This window comes from Panicum virgatum, chromosome 5N, assembly GCF_016808335.1.
Source record: "Panicum virgatum strain AP13 chromosome 5N, P.virgatum_v5, whole genome shotgun sequence".
In the NCBI taxonomy this organism is placed as follows: Eukaryota; Viridiplantae; Streptophyta; class Magnoliopsida; order Poales; family Poaceae; genus Panicum; species Panicum virgatum.
Window position 1 is genome coordinate 70,121,886 of NC_053149.1, and position 21,956 is coordinate 70,143,841.

The 21,956-nt window shown below is 45.9% G+C and overlaps 2 protein-coding genes and 1 pseudogene across 3 annotated transcripts; 2 read left to right on the plus strand and 1 right to left on the minus strand.

Moving 5' to 3' along the window:
- Positions 1 to 1,654: 1,654 nt before the first annotated feature.
- LOC120675131 lies at positions 1,655 to 6,320 on the minus strand (annotated as a pseudogene).
- A 2,919-nt stretch (positions 6,321 to 9,239) lies between these two features.
- LOC120673708 (probable glycerol-3-phosphate dehydrogenase [NAD(+)] 1, cytosolic) lies at positions 9,240 to 13,040 on the plus strand. Of its 2 annotated transcripts, none has more exons than XR_005674759.1 (7): positions 9,240 to 9,467; positions 9,590 to 9,733; positions 9,850 to 10,498; positions 11,253 to 11,474; positions 11,906 to 12,153; positions 12,230 to 12,479; positions 12,652 to 13,040. XR_005674759.1 is itself a non-coding variant. In XM_039954682.1 (7 exons), exons 2-7 carry the CDS (start codon positions 9,710 to 9,712, stop codon positions 12,773 to 12,775), a joined length of 1,407 nt encoding a protein of 468 aa, XP_039810616.1. In that variant the 5' UTR covers positions 9,245 to 9,467; positions 9,590 to 9,709; the 3' UTR covers positions 12,776 to 13,040. The 2 variants fall into 2 exon arrangements, 1 of the variants encoding a protein (XP_039810616.1); XM_039954682.1 differs by having other exon boundaries at positions 9,245 to 9,467; positions 12,340 to 12,479.
- Positions 13,041 to 14,259: 1,219 nt separating this feature from the next.
- Positions 14,260 to 20,346, plus strand: LOC120673316 (S-formylglutathione hydrolase-like). The gene is made up of 7 exons (XM_039954095.1): positions 14,260 to 14,521; positions 14,608 to 14,725; positions 15,413 to 15,460; positions 16,653 to 16,849; positions 16,960 to 17,058; positions 17,142 to 17,207; positions 19,741 to 20,346. The coding sequence occupies exons 1-7, from the start codon at positions 14,366 to 14,368 to the stop codon at positions 19,921 to 19,923; spliced, it is 867 nt and encodes a 288-aa protein (XP_039810029.1). The 5' UTR covers positions 14,260 to 14,365; the 3' UTR covers positions 19,924 to 20,346.
- The last annotated feature ends 1,610 nt before the right edge of the window (positions 20,347 to 21,956 follow it).

Here is a 21,956-nt window from a genome sequence, read left to right on the forward strand (position 1 = left end):
TGGATACTGTAGCACTTTCGTTGTTATTTGACAATTAATGTCCAATTATGAACTAATTAGGTTTAAAAGATTCATCTCATCATTTACAGTTGAACTTTGTAATTAGTTATTTTTTCAACTGTATTTAATGCTCCATGCATATGTCCGAAGATTTGATGTGACGAGTACTGTAGAAAAAATTTTGGGAACTAAACAGGGCCTCACATAAAAGCTTTATCAACTCAGTGATCTTAACCCAAACTAGAGCACGGTGGATAATGAACGCATGTCTTGAAACAAAGCTAACCAGGCACCGGAACAGGGGAGTATACATGGTCATCACCAATGAAAAGATAAATGGAGCTGCATCTAGTCCTAAGCAGTGTTTTCCTTACTGATCGGTAACCGCCGGTTACCGCCGATTTTTACCGATACCGCTACTAGGCGGCAACCCATACCGGCGGTAAATTTCGAAAAATTTCGCTCGAATTTAAAATTTTCAAAAATATTTGAAATAAAAAAGGAAAAAATATGGTAAGAAAGTAGAAATGACATACATCATTCTAATATAGAACATGTTTAAATATTTGACTGTTTGGGCACTCAAAAAAATAAAAAAACTTTCGGACCGGTAATCTCGAGCGGTATCCTATAATCCCGAGCGGTATTCGGCGTTTTTCAAGCGGAAATCGGCGCGTTTGGACCGGAAACCACTGCATTGTGAGTATTTCTTGATTTTACATTGATTTTTAGATGTTTGTTGTGTAGCTATATTCAAAAACATGTGTTCATATTAGCTATATGGATCCATTTGTTCATGGTAGTTGGATGTTAATTTGTTCATTTTAGCTATATGTATATATGTGTGTTCATATTTTAAATATGTACATATATTTTCATTTGTTCATTTGTTCATTTGGACCGGAAACCACTACTATATATTATATATATTGACGATGATGGTTTGTGAGGACTATGGTTGTGATGATTTGCATGGACTATTGTTGTGATGATTTATATGGACTATGGATGTGAATTTCTATTTTTATGGATATGAACTTCTATTCTATGTATGTGTAAATGTTATATAATTGTTTGATATATACCATCAGTAATGATATTTACAAAATTACGGTGAAATGCTGCCAAATTTTTTAATTTTCCAAAGTCATACGGTGTTTACCGGTTAAAAACGACGGTTACCGGTCGGTAAACATCGATTACCAGTCGGTAAACAACGGTTACCGGTTTTTTGAATTTGAATTGTCATTTCGAGCGGTTTCTAGCGGTTTCCGGCGATTTACCGCCGGTTTACCGATACCGCTAGTTGGCGAAAATCGCTTTACCGTCGGTAAGGTGAACCCTGGTCCTAAGTCGTAACAGGGTGACAGCATCTAGTTTGCCCTGACAGAGTTACATGCATCCAATAATATCAGGCATGTAGCATCCTTGAACCGTAAATGCACGTGAGCATCAGAGAAATAGGCATCAACAAAATGTCCGAATCTGAGGACAGCCCACTGGGGTCTGGAATCTAGGTTGCAAGTACCATTAGCATCCGTCTTCTCGAGGATTCAACAACATCCTTCCATCATGCCTACGCATCCATGGGACTATGGAGGGAGTACATGTGTCGATGTCGAATATGGGTTCACGTTCAGGAAATGTTAAAATGCTACTCTTTTCGTTTAGCCACAAACAGTTTGCTCATATCTTCAGTAACAATGTTGCTCCTGTGAAGCAGTGACCAAAAGATAAACATCATTTAGGCATAGAAAACACATAATGTGAATAATTGGCAAAAGCAATCTGGGACTGGGCCCATATCTGTTCATTAAAAGCATTTTATTGTGGAGATTGGTACCAGATGACACCAAAGAGACAGGAAAAGGAAAAACAAAACTAACCTTCCACGAAGCTGCGGAGGAATTAGAGAGTTCCCTGCAGCACTTCTTACGCCTCGAGGTTGTGGTTGCACCCTTGGAAATTTACTGCGTGAGTCATGAAGTGCAGATCCATTTGATTCTCTCTTCCTTGATGCATTCTCTGAAGGGGGAGCAAAGAGATCTGCAACATCTGGGAGGTCTAATGATGGTGTGGGCAGGGAGACATTACTGGACCTGATGGGTTCTATGTTCCTGGAGCAAAAGAAAAATATATAAAATCAAGAAAATACGAACTTGACAACAACATATCAAACCTAGAAAGCAATGGCAGGGAGGACTGGTAGAAATCTACTTGCAATTGGCAAATCTGAAAAGTATACATCCAAAATAAAATCTCAGCATGCATACAACTGAGGGGGGAAAAACGGAAGAAACAAAAACAAGGCCAGGCACCAAAATGAAAGCGGGGGCAATGAAATAACAAGGGAAGTAACTTCATAAAATACGGTAAGGAGGTGAAATGCAGAAGGGAAGTGTCAGCTTTAACTAACATCACTTAAAATCCTTTCGCCAATAAACCAACACAGCACAAGCACAGGACATCTAATACTCCAACCTGCCCTGTTAGCATTACCATTCCCCCCACCCCCCAGGAGATCAAGGACAAGGTAATGGCGCCTTTTCTTTCTTGTCCTCATTGCAACAAATTGGTTGTCTTCTCTCTTATGTTAGTATAGTTCCAGAATGATCTATCATGACCACTGAGGAAGGAGTGTGCAATGCAGTAGGAATAGTAAGCAAATGCATTATTTTCTAAGTGATATGTGACTGACTTGTTCACATATATTCCAAATATTGCAAAAATACAAATATCATTGCAGTCAACAAAATTTCCCTGAACAAGCCTTGCCATTGTAATTACACATCTTGGTTTAACTAAATCTTGTTACCTTGAGTGCAACTAAGCTTTTGTGAACGGAATACTGATACTATTGTATAAAACAAAGTGAAAGTGGAGGTGTCTTCCTTAATTTCTAAAGAGAGGCAGAAGCTGTGCTGCATATCACGTCTCAAGCATATCCTCTGCTGAGTGATGACTGCACATATAGAACTCTCTTCATGGTTTTGAAGTTGCATAAATAAATCCCACCAATAAAAGGAGCACATTGCAAAATATGCAGCGCATACATGCCAATTATCATTTCGAACTGAACCTTCACTAGCATAGAAGATTTGCTTCAGCTACTGTGAGCTATTTGGGGAACCATGAGTTTTATTGATGGAAGATTTACTAGTACGGTGAGTCGATAGCCAATCGGTTCAGCTGTAGTACAGCACACTCAATCAGCCGACCCCGTCTCTTCTCTTGGTCACCTGCCAAGCAACCCCCGTTCCCACGAGCGAAACCCTAGAGAGACAAGGCAGCAAGGACTTACTGGCTCTGGATGGGTGCAGGCGGCGGCAGAGTAGGCTGAGGTGCATCGCCGTCGCGTTCCACCTCCGCCTTGTTTCCCTTGCCCTGTTCTGGCCCTGGCCTTGTGCCACTTCCGGCCCGTCACGTCGCCATGGATCGGAATGCCCGCGTTCCGCTCGTGAACACGCTCTGGAGCCTCACCGAACACCAAGCCTGTTAACCCCGCTTGGCCCTTGTCTCGCTGCGCCGTGTCTTGGCTTTCCGAGTGTCAGCGTGTGCACAAACTCAGTTCACCACCGCACGTCCAAGCCGATCCCCTAGCCATGCCCTTTGGCCACGCTCGCAACGCCACCATTGCCTAACCTCGCCGCCGCCGCCGTGGCCACGCCATGCGTGCGCCGCGCGCGAACGCGCGCACTGGCGCTCGAGGCTAGGCCTTTGCCCTTCCTCGCCGCCAAGTCCCCGACCTCGCCTTGCGCGTTCCCGAGCACGCCGTAGCGCTCCGCAACCTGAAAGTCTCGTCTCCACCTTGACCTGCCCGGGATCCGCTCCGCCACCCGGAGACCTCGCCGCCGTCGCCGCCAGGAAGACCTCGTCGCCGCCGTCCTACTCTACCCTGCCTCGGCACGGAGACCACACGGAGCTAAGCCACTCTAGATCGCACGAGCCGCAGCTGATCCCACCACCTCTGACACGTGGGACCGCCTTGTCAGCAAGAGAAGGAGACCGACCAGCGGGACCGGAGCTGTCAGCGAGATGAAGGAGAAGAAGAAAAAACAAAGAAGGAGAAAAGAACATGAAGACGGGCCGCCATACCCCGCCGGCCTAGTCCGCCAAGCCGAGCTGAGTTCTCGGGTAGTTGAGCCGGCCCGTTCACCTTGAGCCGTTATCCGAGCCGACCTAGTTCTCGAGCCAAGCCGCCAAACCGCGTGGGACCTACTAGTCAGTGATGCACCACGTGGCTAACTGTGTGTTTTCCTTTTTCCGATAATCATTTAATAATTCCAGGAAATGCTCTAGTCTTAGAAAATTCTTAATAATTTAACCGGATCCCAAAAAATTATGAAACTAGTTTCATAATTCTTATAAAATCATGATCTACCTGATAGAATAGGTTTTGTTGTGAGTTGGATCTTATTTGAGCAGTTTTGTGCATTCTTGCACTTTGGTCCTTATGTTTATACGTAATCACGACTAGGTCCTGGTGAGGAGAAGTTGATCGACGTTCCGAGCAACCAACGGATCCAGAAGGACTACCCGACACCCGGAGGATCCAGAAGGACGTACCGGACGACCAGAAGACGTTAGAGACCGAGAAAGGATATGAAGACCTATCAGGTTCACGCCCATTCGAGATTGAATACCTATTAGGCATTGCTTGCTAGATACGCTACGCTCCCAAATTGAGTGTGATGAGATGAGCTTGCATAGCCATTTATTTTACCGTATTCCTTGATTCCCATACTTAGAAATGATTTGTTGTATGCTATTACTACTATGAGTGAGATTTGGGGTATGGAAATATATGATATGATAGTCCTTGCTTGCTGGAAGTTGCCTCCACATATATGGGAGTTGGTGATTAGGTTACAACGGGGGCGAGCGGACCCTTTTCTCTGATCTTCGGATCGAGAGCCGGGGATTGTGTGTTGGGCACGATCCTGTGAGCACCTGTGATGGGTGACGAGCACCTGTGGCGGGTGCCAGACTGTTCCGGTGGGAACTTTAGTAGAGGTGTAGTTATGGAGGAGATACTTGTAATGGGTATCGATTGCAAATCGTGTTGACGGAATGCTAACTTGGACGAAGACGCTCGCCTCGGCTGGATGAAGGACTTGACTTTGTGGCCCTAGTGACGGAATTATGTCAAACGTGCACACCACTTATACTTTATGAGGGGGGACCTAGCCCGAGCTAGCTATGCACGGCACCATTATTGCAGGAGGATAGTGTTTTAGTGTCAGGGGGAGAGGGCAGGACCCTATCGCCCCCGATCGCAGGATCCATGGAGATTCCATTCTAGATAGCTTCACAGCCCCGGGCGACCTTATGCGGGAGGACGCGCCCCAGACCGGGAGTAGTATGGTGCCATAGCCGTTAATTTAGTTGACTGGTGCCTCGGAGAAAGTCGGCTGATCCCCGGCTGGATTCGGGGCGAGTGGGTACAGGTGTACAATCCCTGCAGGGTGAAAACTATACGTATAGCCGCGTACTCGGTCATGTACAACTCTGGATCTGGCCCCACAAATGTAGTTAGATCCATATATACTTTTCTACCTCCCTCTAGTCTACTTTTCCTACTTGGATAGCAGCTGAGGTGCGGGGAGAGGGAGTTCCCGCACCGAAACTGGGTTGAGATAGTTGTAGTGGGAGATAGGAGACCGGGAGTCCGGAATGCCGGAGCTGCCCGCGTCGGAAGGAGATTTGGATGAGTTATTTATATATTGCTTGCATAAAAAACTCTAGCCTATCCTTGGCATTACTTTTATACTGTTTGCATCCACATAAAGTTTGCATACGGATGGTGACGTGAACCTATCCCGTCCTTGGGGATAGCCTGATAGATGCAGTATCAAAGTGAAGGAGTCGACAGAACGACAAATGAAGAAGATGAGAAGGATGGCCCGAGCTACACTCCGAGCTGCCTGTGGAGAGGATTCGTGAAGATGAAGTTTGCCCAGAAGACTAGATATCGTTTCCGTTTTCTGTTTGTTTTCTTTCAACCCAAGAGGATTGTACTCTGAGTTTCGTAACACAATCCTTCAGATTATGTAATAATTAAATCCATGCGTTGTTGTAAACGTGAGTCATGTTTGTGATATTCGATTGAAATGGGTTCTGTATGTGATAGCTACTGATTCAGAGACTATCATGATGATACAGAGAGTCGGGTTCACCTTTCGGGAACCCGATCTGTTTCACGGAGGCCTGGGCTGCGGCCCGATCGAGGAGGCTACGGGTGGAGGGGAGGGCGCCGCGGCGGCGGGAGGCTCGCCGACGTCTTACTCGTCGGATGAGGCGTCGTAGGCTACCAACGACATCGGGTCCGGTCCGGGGTCGGTTCACGCCAGGTTGGGCTCCTACCCTTTAGCTTCGTTTTCGGCGTTTTTTTTTCATTTTTATATTAAAAAAAACAAAATTTCAAAAATATATGCTGAATAGAGAAATTTTCAAAAATGGGTGCCTGTCGCCCATCCAGTTGGCGAAAGGACCTAAATATAAATTTTTTTTACATTTAGGTCCTGGCGTCTAGGGCGCATTAAACAGTGAACTTGTAAAATTGATATAAAATTGTAGAAAAATCATAAAAATATAAAATCAACTGTTATGGATTCTATGAAACAAGATCTACAACTTTTGTTACATAAAGTTTTTTATTTGATCAATGTATATTGCTCTATTTTAAATACCAGTTTAATGCACTTTTATTTAAATCTCAAGATACATTCTTTGGATGCATGTCATCTTTGGCCAAAGTGTTGCATATAGTGAGAATAGACTTGTACAAAATTGGTAGGCCCAGAAAACATTTCTAGAATAAGTTTTAAAATTAGATCTTGCAATATGTCTAGTTTAAATGGGTTATTTATCCATGCTGCTATAGTGAGTATTAGAAGCCATAACTTTTACAGTACTATAATTTTATTTCCTAAGAGCTATAAAAAAAGTTTGGTAAATTTTAGATAAGCACAACTAGACCAAATGAATTATTTCAGATTTTTCTAGGTACAAGATCTATTTTTTTTGATTTAGATAAATTGATCAAATGAAAAACTTTATGTAACAAAAGTTGTAGATCTTATTTCATAGAATTCATAACAGTTGAGTTTGTATTTTTCCGATTTTTCTACAATTTTATATTGATTTTACAAGTTCACTGTTTAATGCGCCCTGGGCGCCAGGACCTAAATGTAATTTTTTTAACATTTAGGTCCTGTCGCCAACTGGATGGGCGACAGGCACCATGTCGCCCGTTAGGGGCGACAGACACCCATTTTTGAAAATTTCCCTATTCGATATATATTTTTGAAATTTTGTTTTTTTAAAATATAAAAATGAAAAAGGCTCGTTTTCGACGTGGGCTGTGGGGATAGTGGGCCTTCAAAAGCGAGCCTAACTTGGGCCAAATTTTACTTGAACAGGCGAGGGAATTTTGCTCGGCATGTTTCACTTGACGGTCGCGGAATTGAGAAAACTGCAAGCTGCAGCTGCCCCGTCCGGGAAGACAGCGACACTTGCCGATGTTGCTGTGCCATGAATCCATGATCCCATCTCCCAAGTATGCCATGCCGCTGTGCCATTGTCATAGACGAATTGGCTTTCTCGACCTGTTGTAGATTCATGGAATCATGGTATCCCGTATCCTGTCTCTATCATTGGCGCTGGCGCATCAGTATCGCGATGCAAATTCAGTGTTGTTGGAATTTGATTTATTTATGGCCCATTTAAAAAAATTTCAAAGCAATAAATGGCTAGTTGGTATTGTCCCATACTGCTAGTACAAGCAAGTGGACACTAATTTAAATATTAGAACACTTTCTATGTATTGAATGGAGCAGCCAAGAGATGGAGTGTGTAAAACTTTGCTAAACACACACCAACGCACGCGTGCGCGCGTATCCGTGTGACTTGTGATGTGCGGTTGTGTGGCTGTAATTTAGCCAATATTTTACCACTTATGGCTCTCACTTTTGAGCTGTTGTGCATTGATTATGTGATAATCAGTGTATGGTTAATATAATAATTCCTAGTAAATTGTCGTGACCATCCTAAATATGTTTTAATGTCATTTATGGGCGTTATCAATGAGAAAATGGCTCCTTGAAAGCAGCTGCGCCTATATCAGTGGACTGAAAATACTTAGGATACACTTACTTAATCCCCAGCCATTCTTCCAATTCCTGCTGTGCTGTGTCGTCGAGCTGCTAGATCTCGCCGGCCCTTCCCTTGGCGTGCACTGAGGAGAAGGGTGAGCGGTATCTCCGAACTTTTGCCATCGTAAAGCCTGCACAAGGGACGGCAATAAGATTTCTAGGCAGCACAACTGCGCGACCGTTCGAGCCTGTTCGACTACATTCTACACTGCTATAATCTGCACTGCATCGTCTCTTCACGAGGACGAGCGCTGATCGGTAAGAGTAATCGAATTTAACATGAGTATGTTTCGGTTCGTTTTGCTCTGTCAGTTTTCAATTTTATTTGAGATATCAATAGCATTGTTATTACTATTTTGCTTTAAATTGAAATCTGGTATCTTTAAACGCATATTTCCAACAAGTGTTTCAGTTCACCTCTCAGCGCTCTCTGGCACAGGGTTCCCCAAACCGTCGGTAACCGGTCCGGTTTGGTCCGGTATGAAACCGGTCCAAATTCAAAATTTAAATTTAAATTCAAAAAATGAAAAATTCTCAAAAAATTTCTAAAAATACTTCAAGATGCGACAAATCTAATGGTGTCAAATTTTCTCAAAAATTCGTTCGTTTAATATAGTTTGCGGGGATTTGAAATTAAACAAAAAAGTGTGCATACAAAAGTTTACAAATACAATGTAAAGTAGTACAAAAGAGGGTTGGAGGGTTTATTTAGACTAAAATATGTTATACAAACATTTATTTAGTATACTTTGCGGGCATTTGAATTTAAACCGAAAAAGAAAAAAATTTGAATTTGACCGGTTACCAGCCAAACCGGCCGGTTACCAGCCAAACCGGCCGGTATACCGGTACAAACCGATTGAATTGGGAAGTTTGAATTCAAATTTGAATTTGTCCGATTCCGACCGGTAACCGGCCAAACCGGACCGGTATAACGAAACCGGAGTCCGGCGGTTACCGGTTAGCGGTCGGATAGTTTAACCCTGCTCTGCCATGGAGAAACGAGCGACTGTAGCGGACTCATCGTCATCGTCTAGCAGGCTTGTCCACCCTCCTCCCCCCACTGGCCCACTCCCACTCCTCGCTCCCTTGCTCATTAATGGCGGGCACTGCATGGTTGGCGCCATCTATGTGCATTAATGCGTCCACCGACCTCCGGGCCGCCCAGCCCCATTTATCCGAGTCCGAGCCAAGCCGATCGAGCGCTTGCTTCCAATCCAGGCTCCGGGCACCACCCACCCCCACCTTGCCCGGCGCGCCTCGCCCTAATGCCGGCTGCCGGACAGCTCCGCCCCCGGTATCCTTGAGCTGGAGGTGGGTGGCGACGTAAAGGCGGCTGTTTGCTTTACTGGCGTTGATCCCCTTACTTATCCCTGCGTCGGTGCCTTGGTTCTTGGATTGTGGTTGATTTTGTGTTTGGCGTGCTGTGGTTGTAGGTGGTGGTGGATGACCAGCTCTCGGAATTTTCTGAGCGGAAGATCAGGGGGCGCTGTGTTAGGTCCGTGGTTGGTGAGCGGCGTTTGAAGCGATTTCGAGCGTGGCGGGGTCGTTGTGTGATGCAGGAATTGGGCTCTGGGCGGGTAGGACTGCCTCGCGCTCAAGCTGTTCGATTAATTGCCTTTGACTTTGAGAGCACACACATGTGAGCTGAGCCGCTCTTAGTGTCCTGGTTTGAGTGGTTTCTGAATTCTGATAGATTGCGAGAGAGATGGTTGGAAGCGTGCACATGAATGGATCGGTGCACGGTGCCAATGGCACTGAGGAGCGGCTGGATGAGCTGCGCCGGCTGCTCGGCAAGTCAGACGGAGACTTGCTCAAGATCGTCAGCGTTGGTGCCGGGGCTTGGGGCAGTGTCTTTGCTGCTCTTTTGCAGGACGCCTATGGCCATTTTCGGGAGAAGGTGCAGATAAGGATTTGGCGGCGCCCGGGGAGGACGGTTGACCGGTCCACCGCGGAGCATCTTTTTGAGGTGATCAACTCGAGGGAAGATGTTCTGAGGCGTCTCATCCGCCGCTGCGCCTACTTGAAGTATGTCGAGGCACGGCTTGGGGATCGAAAATTGTATGCTGATGAGATATTGAAGGATGGATTCTGTTTGAACATGATTGAAACACCGCTCTGCCCTCTGAAGGTGGTCACCAACCTGCAGGAAGCTGTTTGGGATGCTGACATTGTGGTCAATGGGTTGCCATCCACTGAGACAAGGGAGGTGTTTGAGGAGATCAGCAAGTATTGGAAGGAGAGGATCAGTGTACCGGTAATAATTTCCCTGGCAAAGGGGATAGAAGCCTCATTGGATCCAATTCCTCATATCATTACACCTACTCAAATGATTAGTTCGGCAAGTAAGAATCTCTCGTGTCTCTTTTGTCTGTATATTTTAAATTGAAAGATTCGATCACTTGGTTTCACAAGGAAGTTCTTGGTTTCCAAAGATAGATTTATGAATGTGACATGCATGGTAAATTGCTCGATCAAGTGTTCCTAGTACTTGGCTATTTACATGTAATGATTAAATAGCACAATATTTGATTAACGTACAAATTGCTGTCATGTGGAATGCTCATAGGTGTACTGCACAATGTTTGACAAACGCTCCTGGTTCCATAGTCCATGCTAATAACTTCAGTAAGTTAGCTTCCATAATTATCCATTTACTAGTACAGAGGACAGAATGAACCTATTTATTACCTGTCTATTACCATAACCAGATATACTGCATAATCGTGTCATTAGCTGTTTAGCACAGTAAATTAGTGGTTATGCTCCCACCAACAATTCTTTTGGCTCAATAGTCTGGTCCATTTGAAGGCTGCATTAAATTCTGATAGATGTGTTTACTTGTCTGTTCCATTTCTTTATTTACCATTATGATGTGTTTTATATGTACGGAAGTCAAGCACACCTAACTTGTAAATTTATGGCATGATCATGACATGATGCTTATCTTCAATGCCCCTGATAGAAAGAATGGTCTTAATCTTGACATGCACCTGGTTGAAACATATAATCAGTTTTTTTTTGTGGCTGTGCTTAATGCTTGACCTGTGAATTTGAACTCAATAGTACTGGCTGATATTTTTTAGAAATACAATGCAGCTGGAGTTCCAACTGAGAATATACTATATCTTGGAGGACCAAACATCGCCTCAGAAATTTATAACAAAGAATACGCAAATGCTCGAATCTGTGGATCCAACAAGTGGAGGAAGCCTCTTGCTAAGTTTTTGAGGCAGCCACATTTCACTGTCTGGGACAACAGTGATCTTGTCACTCATGAGGTGATGGGTGGCTTGAAGAATGTCTATGCAATTGGCGCTGGTAAAACTAACTTCTCTGATTTTCATTAGATGTCAACATTAGTGTAATTGGCATTCTACTCCTTGACGTTGAAGAAAGCATATGAAACATGGAAGTGTTTTTCGCTTATATTTTAGTTGATCCATTTAATGGTCACCCATCAGGCCATCACCATGACCTCTTGCCTTACTAGAGTATGGATGGCAGGGTGGGGTATACTAAGATCAGAACGGTTCCTTGGAATTTTAAGAAAAGAGAAACAATCCACTTTGAAAACCTTGAAATAAGGATATAGTGTTGAATACTTGCTACTTACTCTTTGATAATCTCCATTATTTGACTCAATGTTATATTTGTCATGAAAGCCGCGGACGCAAATAGGATCATATATTTTGCTTTGATTTACTGACTTTGTGAGTTCCTGTTTCGCCATGTCTCTCTTTATGTTTCAGGAATGGTGGCAGCTTTAACAAATGAGAGTGCAACAAGCAAATCTGTATATTTTGCTCATTGCACGTCAGAGATGATATTCATTACTCACTTGCTGACAGAACAACCAGAGAAACTTGCTGGTCCTCTGCTGGCTGATACTTATGTAACTCTCCTAAAAGGTCGCAATGCATGGTATGGGCAAATGCTTGCCAAGGGGGAGTTGAGTCCTGACATGGGTGATAGTATCAAGGGAAAGGGAATGATTCAGGTAATACAAGAACAGTGTTTTTTTTAATTTTATTATGAGAATCTCTTTGACGAAGTTTGAAAGGCGAAAATTGCAGGAGATGTCAAAGCTTCCTGGATGTTGGACAACCCTGACTTTTGCAATTGTCCCTTTTTCCTTTTAACATGGTGTGTTTCACAACAATTGTTTTATCATTCCATTTGACAGGGTATCTCTGCTGTTGGTGCATTTTTTGAGCTGCTTAGTCAACCCAGCTTAAGTGTACAACACCCGGAAGAAAACAAGCAGGTCGCTCCGGCTGAACTATGCCCAATCCTGAAGAGGCTTTACAGAATACTGATAAAAAGGTTTGTCCTCTGTATCGCCCCCATTGCTCTCTGCATAACTGGAGAATTTTTACAGTGTGCTCGACGAGTGAGGAACCTAAGTGCAAATTTACAATCTCATTCCTGAATTTAACTGCCAGTATTATGTTAAACCAGCTCTGACATGTATCATCGAACTTATCGGAATCTGCAGGGAGCTCCCAGCAAGAGACATTCTCCAAGCCTTGAGGGATGAAACGATGAATGATCCTCGCGAAAGGATTGAGATGGCACAAAGCCATGCATTCTACCGCCCATCTCTCCTTGGAAAACCATGATCTTCTTACTCTTGTATATTAGTAGAACATAAACGAAGGCGGGAGGAGATCAATTCGCCAAGCTATGGATCATTCTTGATCGCGCTTGGTGGTCTCTCCGCGATGCTGTTGGCATGTCCGAGTTACAGGGCCTTTTTTTTCAGTTGTGGAATTCTTTGTGCTTCTTCGTTGCTACATCGTAGAAGAGATTACTGAATCAATAAATATTATTTGCATGGCCATGTTGTGGATAACTGAATCATGTATGCCAGATTTGGAGGAATTATTGGTGCTTCTTACATGACCATGTTCTTCTAATGAATAACACTCGACGAGTATGTTTCTATTAATATAGAAGAAAAAATACAAAAATATAGTCTGAAAGGCCTTTTTTTAGGAAAAAATAAAAGTGAAAAAGAAAAGAACACACGACAAACGACGTTGGCGGGTTGGATTTGGATGTCAACATGTGTCGAACACAAACCTACTCAAACAACTCAGGGTGGTTGGATTGCAACTCAGACTTGCCGGATTGGGACGTCAATGCAAGCCACGCAGCATGTCTCCAAGAGCAACAATGCCCGGTCCCATTGGGATGTCAACATGGACGAGACGACTCCCCAACTGCTATAGACCACTCCACTGGGCCCGCGGCTGACCAACTTCTCCACCTCTTGTAGCCACCGTCGGGTACAGCCTTGTGCTGATAGGAAAGCGAGAAAACAGACTGCACCGCACCGAAGAAGGCCACCGCCATACAAGACTCACCGCCGTAGTGCCGCTGCAACACGACACACCATCCGACAGGGTGAATCTACTGGATCTGGACCAAACACAGGCTGCCTCGCAGTCGCCACCACGACACACAACGCGCGGGGGGCTCATCATATCCGCTGTTGAACTCCACTTGTCGCCTCACCTCATGCGGGGGCCTCGCCACGCCAGCCTCAACACTCCGAGTCGCAAACATGGCCATGTTGTGGATTACTGACTCAATACTTAAATGTATGTGACCACTTAGAGGAATTTTGACTATAAAATTAGCATATTTTTCAAATGCTGAATTGGTTGCTGCATTTTGTTACTGAGAACAATCTTAGAGACTTTCCTGGTTATTAAGTTTCCTATGGACATCATTGTCAATCCTTTCAGCATCCTTATAGGACTGTTGTTTTTACCCATTCAATTCTCACTCTGTTTTGAAGAATACTGGAAGTTGAGATTTGCAACTTGATATTATTTGATATGACACTCTGTGGCTATCGCTCCCTGTTTAATTGTTTCCCTTAAAGTTTAGCAAAAAATAATAGTTCCCAACCTTCTTCTCAGACAGATAAATAAGAACTAATTTTCTTGCCGGAAATTAGCATTTTGCAGTGTCTCCAGGCATAACAGCCCATTTTCGCACACTAAGATGTTCCGGCCCAATATCTGGTGCTTCAGACTTCCAGCCCACAATCAAGGCCCGTCGAGCCTTGAGATATTTCCTGCCCGTCTTCTAGAATCATCTCATCTCCCTCCGCCCAACGCCAGTCACCACTCACCACTCCCCACTCCCATTCTCCCCGTCTCCACCGTACCGGAAGGCGAAGGCCCGGCGTGGATCCAGCGATGGCGGCGAGACCTCCCACAACGGAGGTGGAGCTGCTGAGCACCAACAAGATGTTCGGCGGCCATAACCTCCGCTACCGCCACCAGAGCGCCACCCTCGGCTGCCCCATGACCTTCACCGTCTACCTGCCCCCGTCCCCGGCGTCCAATGTCCCCGTGAGTGCTACGCCCTTGCTCCCCGCTTCTCCCGGGTCTAATCTGAGCCTTCGAATGTGACGAGGTGTCGTATCGCTGCTTTGCAGGTCCTGTACTGGCTCTCGGGCCTCACCTGCACTGACGAGAACTTCATTATTAAGGCCGGCGCTCAGCGCGCGGCCGCCGCCCACGGCATCGCCCTCGTCGCGCCCGACACCTCTCCACGTATGTCGATATTGAACCCGTGCTCACACCGCGTTCCGTTTCTAAGGTTTATGCCTGTGCTGTTACGTCTCTCTGTTTCCTTTTTTTTTCTTTGTGCGAAATTTTGGGGGCTAGCTGATCCTGTCAGTTAATGTAATACTAGCAAAGTTTATGCTGTGGACATCATTTGCCCTTCTTTTTATCACTTGTATCAACTTGAATCTCTAAAAAATTGATATGATAAATACAATGCTGCTAGTATTGGGACTTGGGAGCTTAAGGAACAAGGGTTATTACTTGAATCGTTGAGATATGTACTATGTGATTACACCATTGTAGACCTTTTTTTCTGGGTTTGATATGAATGAGACAGTTTTATCAGCAAAAGAGGCAACGGCAATTTCTCCCTTAAGTTCTAGCCTCCCTAGGGCATTTGCCAACTGCATTTTCCTCCCTCCAACATAAATGTAGTGTAGAGTCGAGTCTAGTAACACTTATCTCCCTCTTTACCATGTAACTATAATCCTGTTGATAACTGACTGCAATGTCTGTTCCTTTACCTGCAAATGATTTGGGGTATGTTCAATGCAATCTTACTTCTATTAATGCCTTTTACCTTTTTGTCGTTTAGAATACACTTTATATGGTTATTTTGTTAATGTAAAGGAGTTTTATTTTCTCACTGCTCTTTTCCCTTGGTTCATGCAGGCGGATTAAATATTGAAGGAGAGTCAGACAGCTATGATTTTGGTGTCGGTAAGGAACGAAGGATTGTAACTAAGATAGCCTTGATAAAGTTTTGCATTTTGTACAGATATATGGTCTGCCTACTCGGCAAGTTTCACTCAAGTATTTAACTTGGCAAGTTGTCTTGATAGTTTCACTATGTAATCATCCAACTCTCCTAATTGTGCTGTCATCAATTCAGCAAGAGCTCATAGAGCTAGTCTGAATTAGTTCACCATATGATGGTATTGTTTAAGGCATGTGTGAGATTTGGTGTAACCAGTGTGGCAATTAGTGTAACATGTATAAGCCTGTTGCATTGCACAGCACTTTCACTAGTCCAATGCTACTATAGTTAAAAGGCAAACCCTGCTATGATAGAGTGCCTTATGATGATATGAATGTATGGTAAATCATATGATCTAGAATCATGATGACTGCCAAGTAGCATGGGTGCTAAGCCATCTGTCTTTGGTAGTTTGGTTGGTGTGCTTATTAGTTTTTATATATGTTCTAGCCATGTATTAGGACATCTTTCTTTACCTAGTTATCTTCAGAGATATACATTAGCATTTTTTTGTCAAACAATTTTTAATAAAAACTCATATCAAATTACAAAAGAAGAATAAAAATCCTGCCAAAAAGAACATCTGGGTTCAATTGCAGTGGACCAAGCTTGTTAAGTTATTGATAAAGTGACTATAACATCAACACTCAACTTGCAAGAACTAATTGCGTCAACTTCCATAATGATGTATCTGGAGTTCAGGATAAGAACACTGCTTACTGACTGTAACCCTGGTGGCTAATATTTTTATGCTTCTATCTAGACGATTCTTTGTACCGTATTTCAATTATTGTGGTCTTGTAGCATGGTCATCCTGTGTTAACCAATGTGGATTTAGCATATTTGAAAGGAATGTGCAGGATCGCTTGTTTGTATTACCCTGTGTATGATCATTAGTAACTGTACATATCATGGTGAGGTTGTTTTATGTGTTTTGAGGAAGAGAGGAAATTGACAATTTACCATATCAAGTAGCTCGCAATATAAGACTGGTCTGCTCTTGTAGCAAGGGGCGATCCTTTACATTCTGTCAAAACTCAAAAACACTTCTGTTGGAACATTAGAGAAACTCCACTATACTAGCAGATTGAATGAATTATATTTCTGCATATTTGTTCAGATAAGCTTAATGCTTTTTTTTCCTTTTCTGACTAGGTGCTGGGTTTTATTTGAACGCCACAAATGAAAAATGGAAAAACTGGCGCATGTATGACTATGTTGTGAAAGAGCTTCCAAAAGTTTTGAGTGATCACTTTGAACAGCTCAACATTTCACAAGCATCCATTTCTGGGCACTCTATGGGAGGCCATGGTGCACTGACAATTTACTCGAAAAACACTGATAAATACAAGGTACTATTCACATGTCATTTTGTTTAAGCCTAAATAGACATTTCAAGTTGACATCCATGACATTTGTATTGAATCTCACCCTGAATTTTTTTATTTATCTTAAATTTCAGTCAGTATCAGCATTTGCTCCAATTGTCAATCCGATAAACTGCCCGTGGGGTCAGAAAGCATTCTCAAATTACCTGGGCTCAACTAAATCAGATTGGGAGGTATTCTCCTATTTCTGTTTGATATGTTGGATACTTATATATCTCTGATATGTTGGATACTGATAAGTACCTGATTGCTGTAGGAATATGATGCTACCTGCCTGATTAAAAAGAACAGCAAAGTTTCTACTCCTATCCTAATTGACCAGGTACAATGTTGGCCATGGATTCACTTGTGTCATGTTTCTGCTATCACACTATTGCTATCCCAGCTGGTTTGGTTTCCTTTATATATTTTCAGAACATGGAAGGAAGTATTGTTTTAAAAAAATGGAGGATAGATCTTTTTAAGTCGAGTGTTGGTGACACATGTCCATGTGATCAAACCTGAAACCACCTGTTGCCACACATGTCTCTTTTGATGGGTTGACTAGTCATTTAGTGCTTGCATCTGATATCTATCATTCATGAAAGTGAAACCTCATCGACCACCCAGCACATATCAGAGCAATCAGTAGTCCAGTACAGATAAGTGGCAGACGATACATTTGAAGATCTACTTAGCATTATAGGTGGATTTTTTTTCTTGAAATTACCACTGAGTATGAATCTAGTACCTATAGTCAGATGTACGTGACAACATTATAGAGTTGCCATCCTGGATAATAGGTATGTGACAAGCTGATAGCAAATGGGGACCTTAGGCTGTCTGCACTCGTCTTGTCGTACTCTAAATCCAACCTCTAAAAAGAATATTACTGCCTGGTCATCGAGATTCTCTCCTCTATATACAGTTTTCCCGCACCCATCCATCCTTTATATCTCTCCTCTATCCCAACTACCAACTGCGGGCCCCACGCGTCAGATTTTTAATCTATTTTTTTACCCCCGCCCCCTTCTCCCCCCACCCTCTCTCCCCAGTCCCCACCTCGAGCGCATCGGCGCCTCCATCCCCCCCCCCGACCGCCGCTCGCTCTGGTCCCCCCCCCCCCCGGCGCCACCCTCCCCGCCCCACCCTCTCTCCCCAGTCCCCACCTCGAGCGCGTCGGCGCCTCCATCCCCTCCCCCAACTGCCGCTCGCTCTGGTCCTCCCCCCGACGCCACCCTCCCTCCCTGGCAGTTCCCTCCCCGGCGGCCCTCTGCGCAGCGGCGCACGCGCGCCGAGCTCGTCCTACCTCCCTCGCACGCGCGCTGCTCCCCACCCTGCACTCCTCTGCGCCCTGCGCTCGCTCGTCGGAACGCCGGCCTTCTCTGCGCTCCACTCCTCCGGGGCAACTGTGGTGGGCCGGCCACCCCCCTCCCTCGCGCCTCGCCGGCGCCCCTGCTCCCCTGCTCTCTCCGCCCCATGCGGAGCAGCGGCGTGGGGCTACGCCGGTCGGCGCGCGGCTGGCGCACGAAGCAGCTGCCAGCGCGGCCCAGCCCCGTTCCGGCCTTGCGTGGCGGTCCGGTCGGCGCACGAGCCCCGCTGGCCCATCCCCGTTTTGGCCTTGCGTGGCGGCGGCGCGGCCTGCGCGGCCGCCAGTGGCGCCGGCCTCGACGTCATCGTGCTCATCTGGAAGGACCCGCGGCAGGGCCACTGGTGGCTGCAGCTTGGCTCCGGTGCGCTCGTCGGCTACTGGCCGTCCTCGCTGTTCACGCACCTGGGCTCCCACACCGACATGGTGCAGTTCGGCGGCGAGGTCGTTCAGTGAACGCGCGGCCGACCGGCGTGCCGCACACGCCCACGTAGATGGGCTCCGGCCGCTTCCCCGGGGAAGGCTACGCGTGCGCTGCCTACTTCAGCAACGTGCAGGTCGTCGACTGGGACAACAGCCTCGTGCCCGCCGCCGAGCTCCGGATCCGCACGGCGGCGGCGGCGGTCGAGATCCGGCGGCGGCCCTCTCTCTCCCCTTCCTGCTTACACGGCGCGACGGTCCTCTCTCTGTCTCGCTGGTCTTCCTCCTCGCCGGCCGCATCCGTTCGCGGCCTCGACGGCGGACCTGCGCGGCGGCGGCGGACCTACGCAGCGGCGGCAGAGGCTCGGCAGGTGCCGCGCGCGCGGGCGGAGGCGAGGTGGGGCCGGCGCGAACGGTAGCGGACCTTCCGTACCACTCTGGGAATGGCGGACGGCGGCTCGTCCGCAACCGTAGCGGACGGGCTTACCGTACCCGCTGCGGGGGTTTTTTCGTTAAAGTGAAACGCTAAGATAGCGTAGCGTTCCATTTACAGTACGCGGTGCGGACAGCCTTAGAACATTTTCAAATGGGCTGTTTACATTTATTTGTTATACTATTGTTCGCGATTGAGCTCAACCATTTTGATGGTCTTCTACACTATGGATCTGGTTAGCTCGTCCAATGATGAGACCTCTATTTATTAATTTAGCATTTGTAGGACTCCATACATGAACAGTATTCAGAGTATATCAGGGTTACTTGACTGTAGCATAGATAACTACTGCCTGTTTCGATTGATTTAACTTAAAATGCTTGTTCTTGATTGAACTGGGTAGAAGTCTAGACTCTAGACTCCTAAGGAGTAGAGTAGGGTCAAGCTTATCAGCTGTTTCTGATATACTTTAGGGCTTATAAGTATCATACGTCACCCACAGTGCAACGCTGTTTGGAGAATTAATTGTCCGATGAGTCTTGAGGCTACCACAACTACAATCAAGTTTTTTGTTTATTCCACAGAGTAGAAGTAAAAAAATGTTATTTTGGTGAGAGAGCTTATCTGATATGCTCTTGTTGACAATTTGTTTAGGGGGAGGATGACAAGTTCCTGGCTGAGCAGCTGCTACCTCGCAACTTCGAGGAGGCGTGCAAGGCCGCGGGGGTTCCTCTGATCTTGCGCATGCAGCCTGGATACGATCATTCGTACTTTTTCGTCGCTACATTTATCGATGATCACATTGCGCACCATGCTCAATTTCTGAAGAGCGCCTGACCTCGGTGTCACCTGTAATGTGAGGAAGCTATCAAAAGAAGGGAGTTGGGGAGGCAGCTCTGTGATTGCTGCGGTGTCCCCGCTTAAAGCATGTCACTATATCCCGCTGCCAACAGTCTTTTGGACTTCTCTTGTCTGCTAGGTGCTAGCTTCAGGTGAACAATATAGCTACATGCAAATAAGATGAAAGACTTGTGCATGCTGTCTGCTGTAGCAGGAATGGGATCTCGATGGTGCATTTGAGTGTAGTTTCCTTGTCTTTGGGTTGTGCGCAATTATTGGCCCTGATGCAGCCACTTCTGGTGCAAGAAATTGCCCATGTGTGCAATTGACTCTTCTTTGCTTCTGCTGGGGAGGAAACCTGTATGGGTTTGTATGATTGTATCTCTGTCGCCCTTCCACAATACTTTGCCATGTTGCCCACTCGTATTTCTGTAGTTGCTCGTGTGCCCAGTTTCTCGCGGCAGTGGCAATTTGCCGCTGCGTATTTGCAACTCGATGCAAAGGATGCTGTAGCCTACGTGAGTCATTGTAGCGGAGCCGGAGCTGGATGAGGCCGACCGGAGTCGCCTTCGGTCCGGTCACTGATTCTAGGAGGGGAAGGCCTAGGATGATGTTTGGGTGGTATGCCAATGGATGATCTTCGCACCGACACATTTCTGCATTCATAATTGTGGATCAGCGCACCAGAAAATTCAGATTGTGACCAGGAATACAGTGATCTGTTGTCGCTGGTGATTGGTTCTCCGCGATCCGTCCTGTAACCTCAGCGAGCGACAGTGGGTGTGCCTTGGCACAAGGTTCAGGTTGTTGAGGCAGCCCATTTGTTGGGCCGCCTGGACGCCAGCGCCAAGGACATGGTGGGTACATGCAGTATCTTGAGCCAGGTACGGCAGATTGCGTCCAACCACCGGGACCGAGCTAGCGGCGGCTCGCCGGACTCGCCGCTGGACCGGACCGCCGGCCGGTCCCTCCCAGCACCGGGACCTGGCGGCCATCATGGAGAATTTTTGTCATCATCCAACAAGGGCGGTTAGCTAGCGGTCGTCGTGCTTCTAGCTAGGGGTACGAAGAGATGGTCAGTGATGACCCGTACTGCTAGTGCTCGATGGAGGCTCTTTGCCTGTGGCCCTGTGGGTCTCGACGCGCGCCACCCAAGCAGTGCCGAGCACCTGTCACCTGTGGCTCGCTCGACGCAAGTGAAAGGAAAATCGATCCCAGCTTGTGCCAGTGCCAGTCGATCCCACCGGCCGGCGGCGAGACACGAGGTTGCACCGTGGCCGGCGCGTGCCCTCCTGCGGCGGCGTGTGGTGTGGCTGCTGCCTGCCTCTTGCCGGTCCTGTTTCCGATCGATATCGTCGCGTCAGCTAGATCTCCAACGTTACTATAGATGATGATCGACGGAGATGTGCTCATCTCCGGCGAATCACATCATATCGATCGATCTGGTGCTTTAGTTTTGTTTTGTTACCTGAAAAGAAAGGAACAGTGTTGGCATCTGTATCGATCGATCTGTAGCTGAAACGGCATATATATAGTTTGCTCACGCACGCGAATCTCTTGGTGCTCAAGCTCCCAATTATGTGTCTTCCCCTCCCCGGACAGACATGACGCGACGCAGATCACTTCTCAAAAGAGAGACCCACTGTTGCTGAATGCTGATGCCTGATGATAAATTTATCCACCCATCGTCCATCCATATGGGGCCCTGTGTAGATTTTTAACCGTAAACTCCGTAAACACAAAAAAAAAAGTCACACTGAATATTGGGACATACATGGAATACTAAATGAAGTCTATTTACAAAACTTTTGTATGGATGAGCTGTAAATCGCGAGACGAATCTAATGAGCCTACTTTATCTATGATTTGCAACAGTGATGCTACAGTAACCATCCGCTAATTATAGATTAATCATAGATTAATTAGCATCATTAGATTCGTCTCGCGATTTACAATCCATCTATGCAAAAATTTTGTAAATAGACTTTATTTAGTACTTCAAATTAGTAAGATTCCAACGTAAAAATTTT

What these genes read in the sequence shown, in the direction of transcription:
- LOC120673708 (XM_039954682.1), top strand. Translation starts at nt 9,710, where the DNA reads ATGCAGGAATTGGGCTCTGGGCGG. An exon ending in AGGAATTGGGCTCTGGGCGG is followed by an intron (nt 9,734 to 9,849) that starts GTAGGACTGCCT and finishes GAATTCTGATAG; the next exon opens with ATTGCGAGAGAGATGGTTGG. An exon ending in AGGGAAAGGGAATGATTCAG is followed by an intron (nt 12,154 to 12,339) that starts GTAATACAAGAA and finishes TCCATTTGACAG; the next exon opens with GGTATCTCTGCTGTTGGTGC.
- LOC120673316 (XM_039954095.1), top strand. Translation starts at nt 14,366, where the DNA reads ATGGCGGCGAGACCTCCCACAACGGAGGTGGAGCTGCTGAGCACCAAC. An exon ending in CAGCTATGATTTTGGTGTCG is followed by an intron (nt 15,461 to 16,652) that starts GTAAGGAACGAA and finishes TTTTCTGACTAG; the next exon opens with GTGCTGGGTTTTATTTGAAC. An exon ending in CTCCTATCCTAATTGACCAG is followed by an intron (nt 17,208 to 19,740) that starts GTACAATGTTGG and finishes CAATTTGTTTAG; the next exon opens with GGGGAGGATGACAAGTTCCT.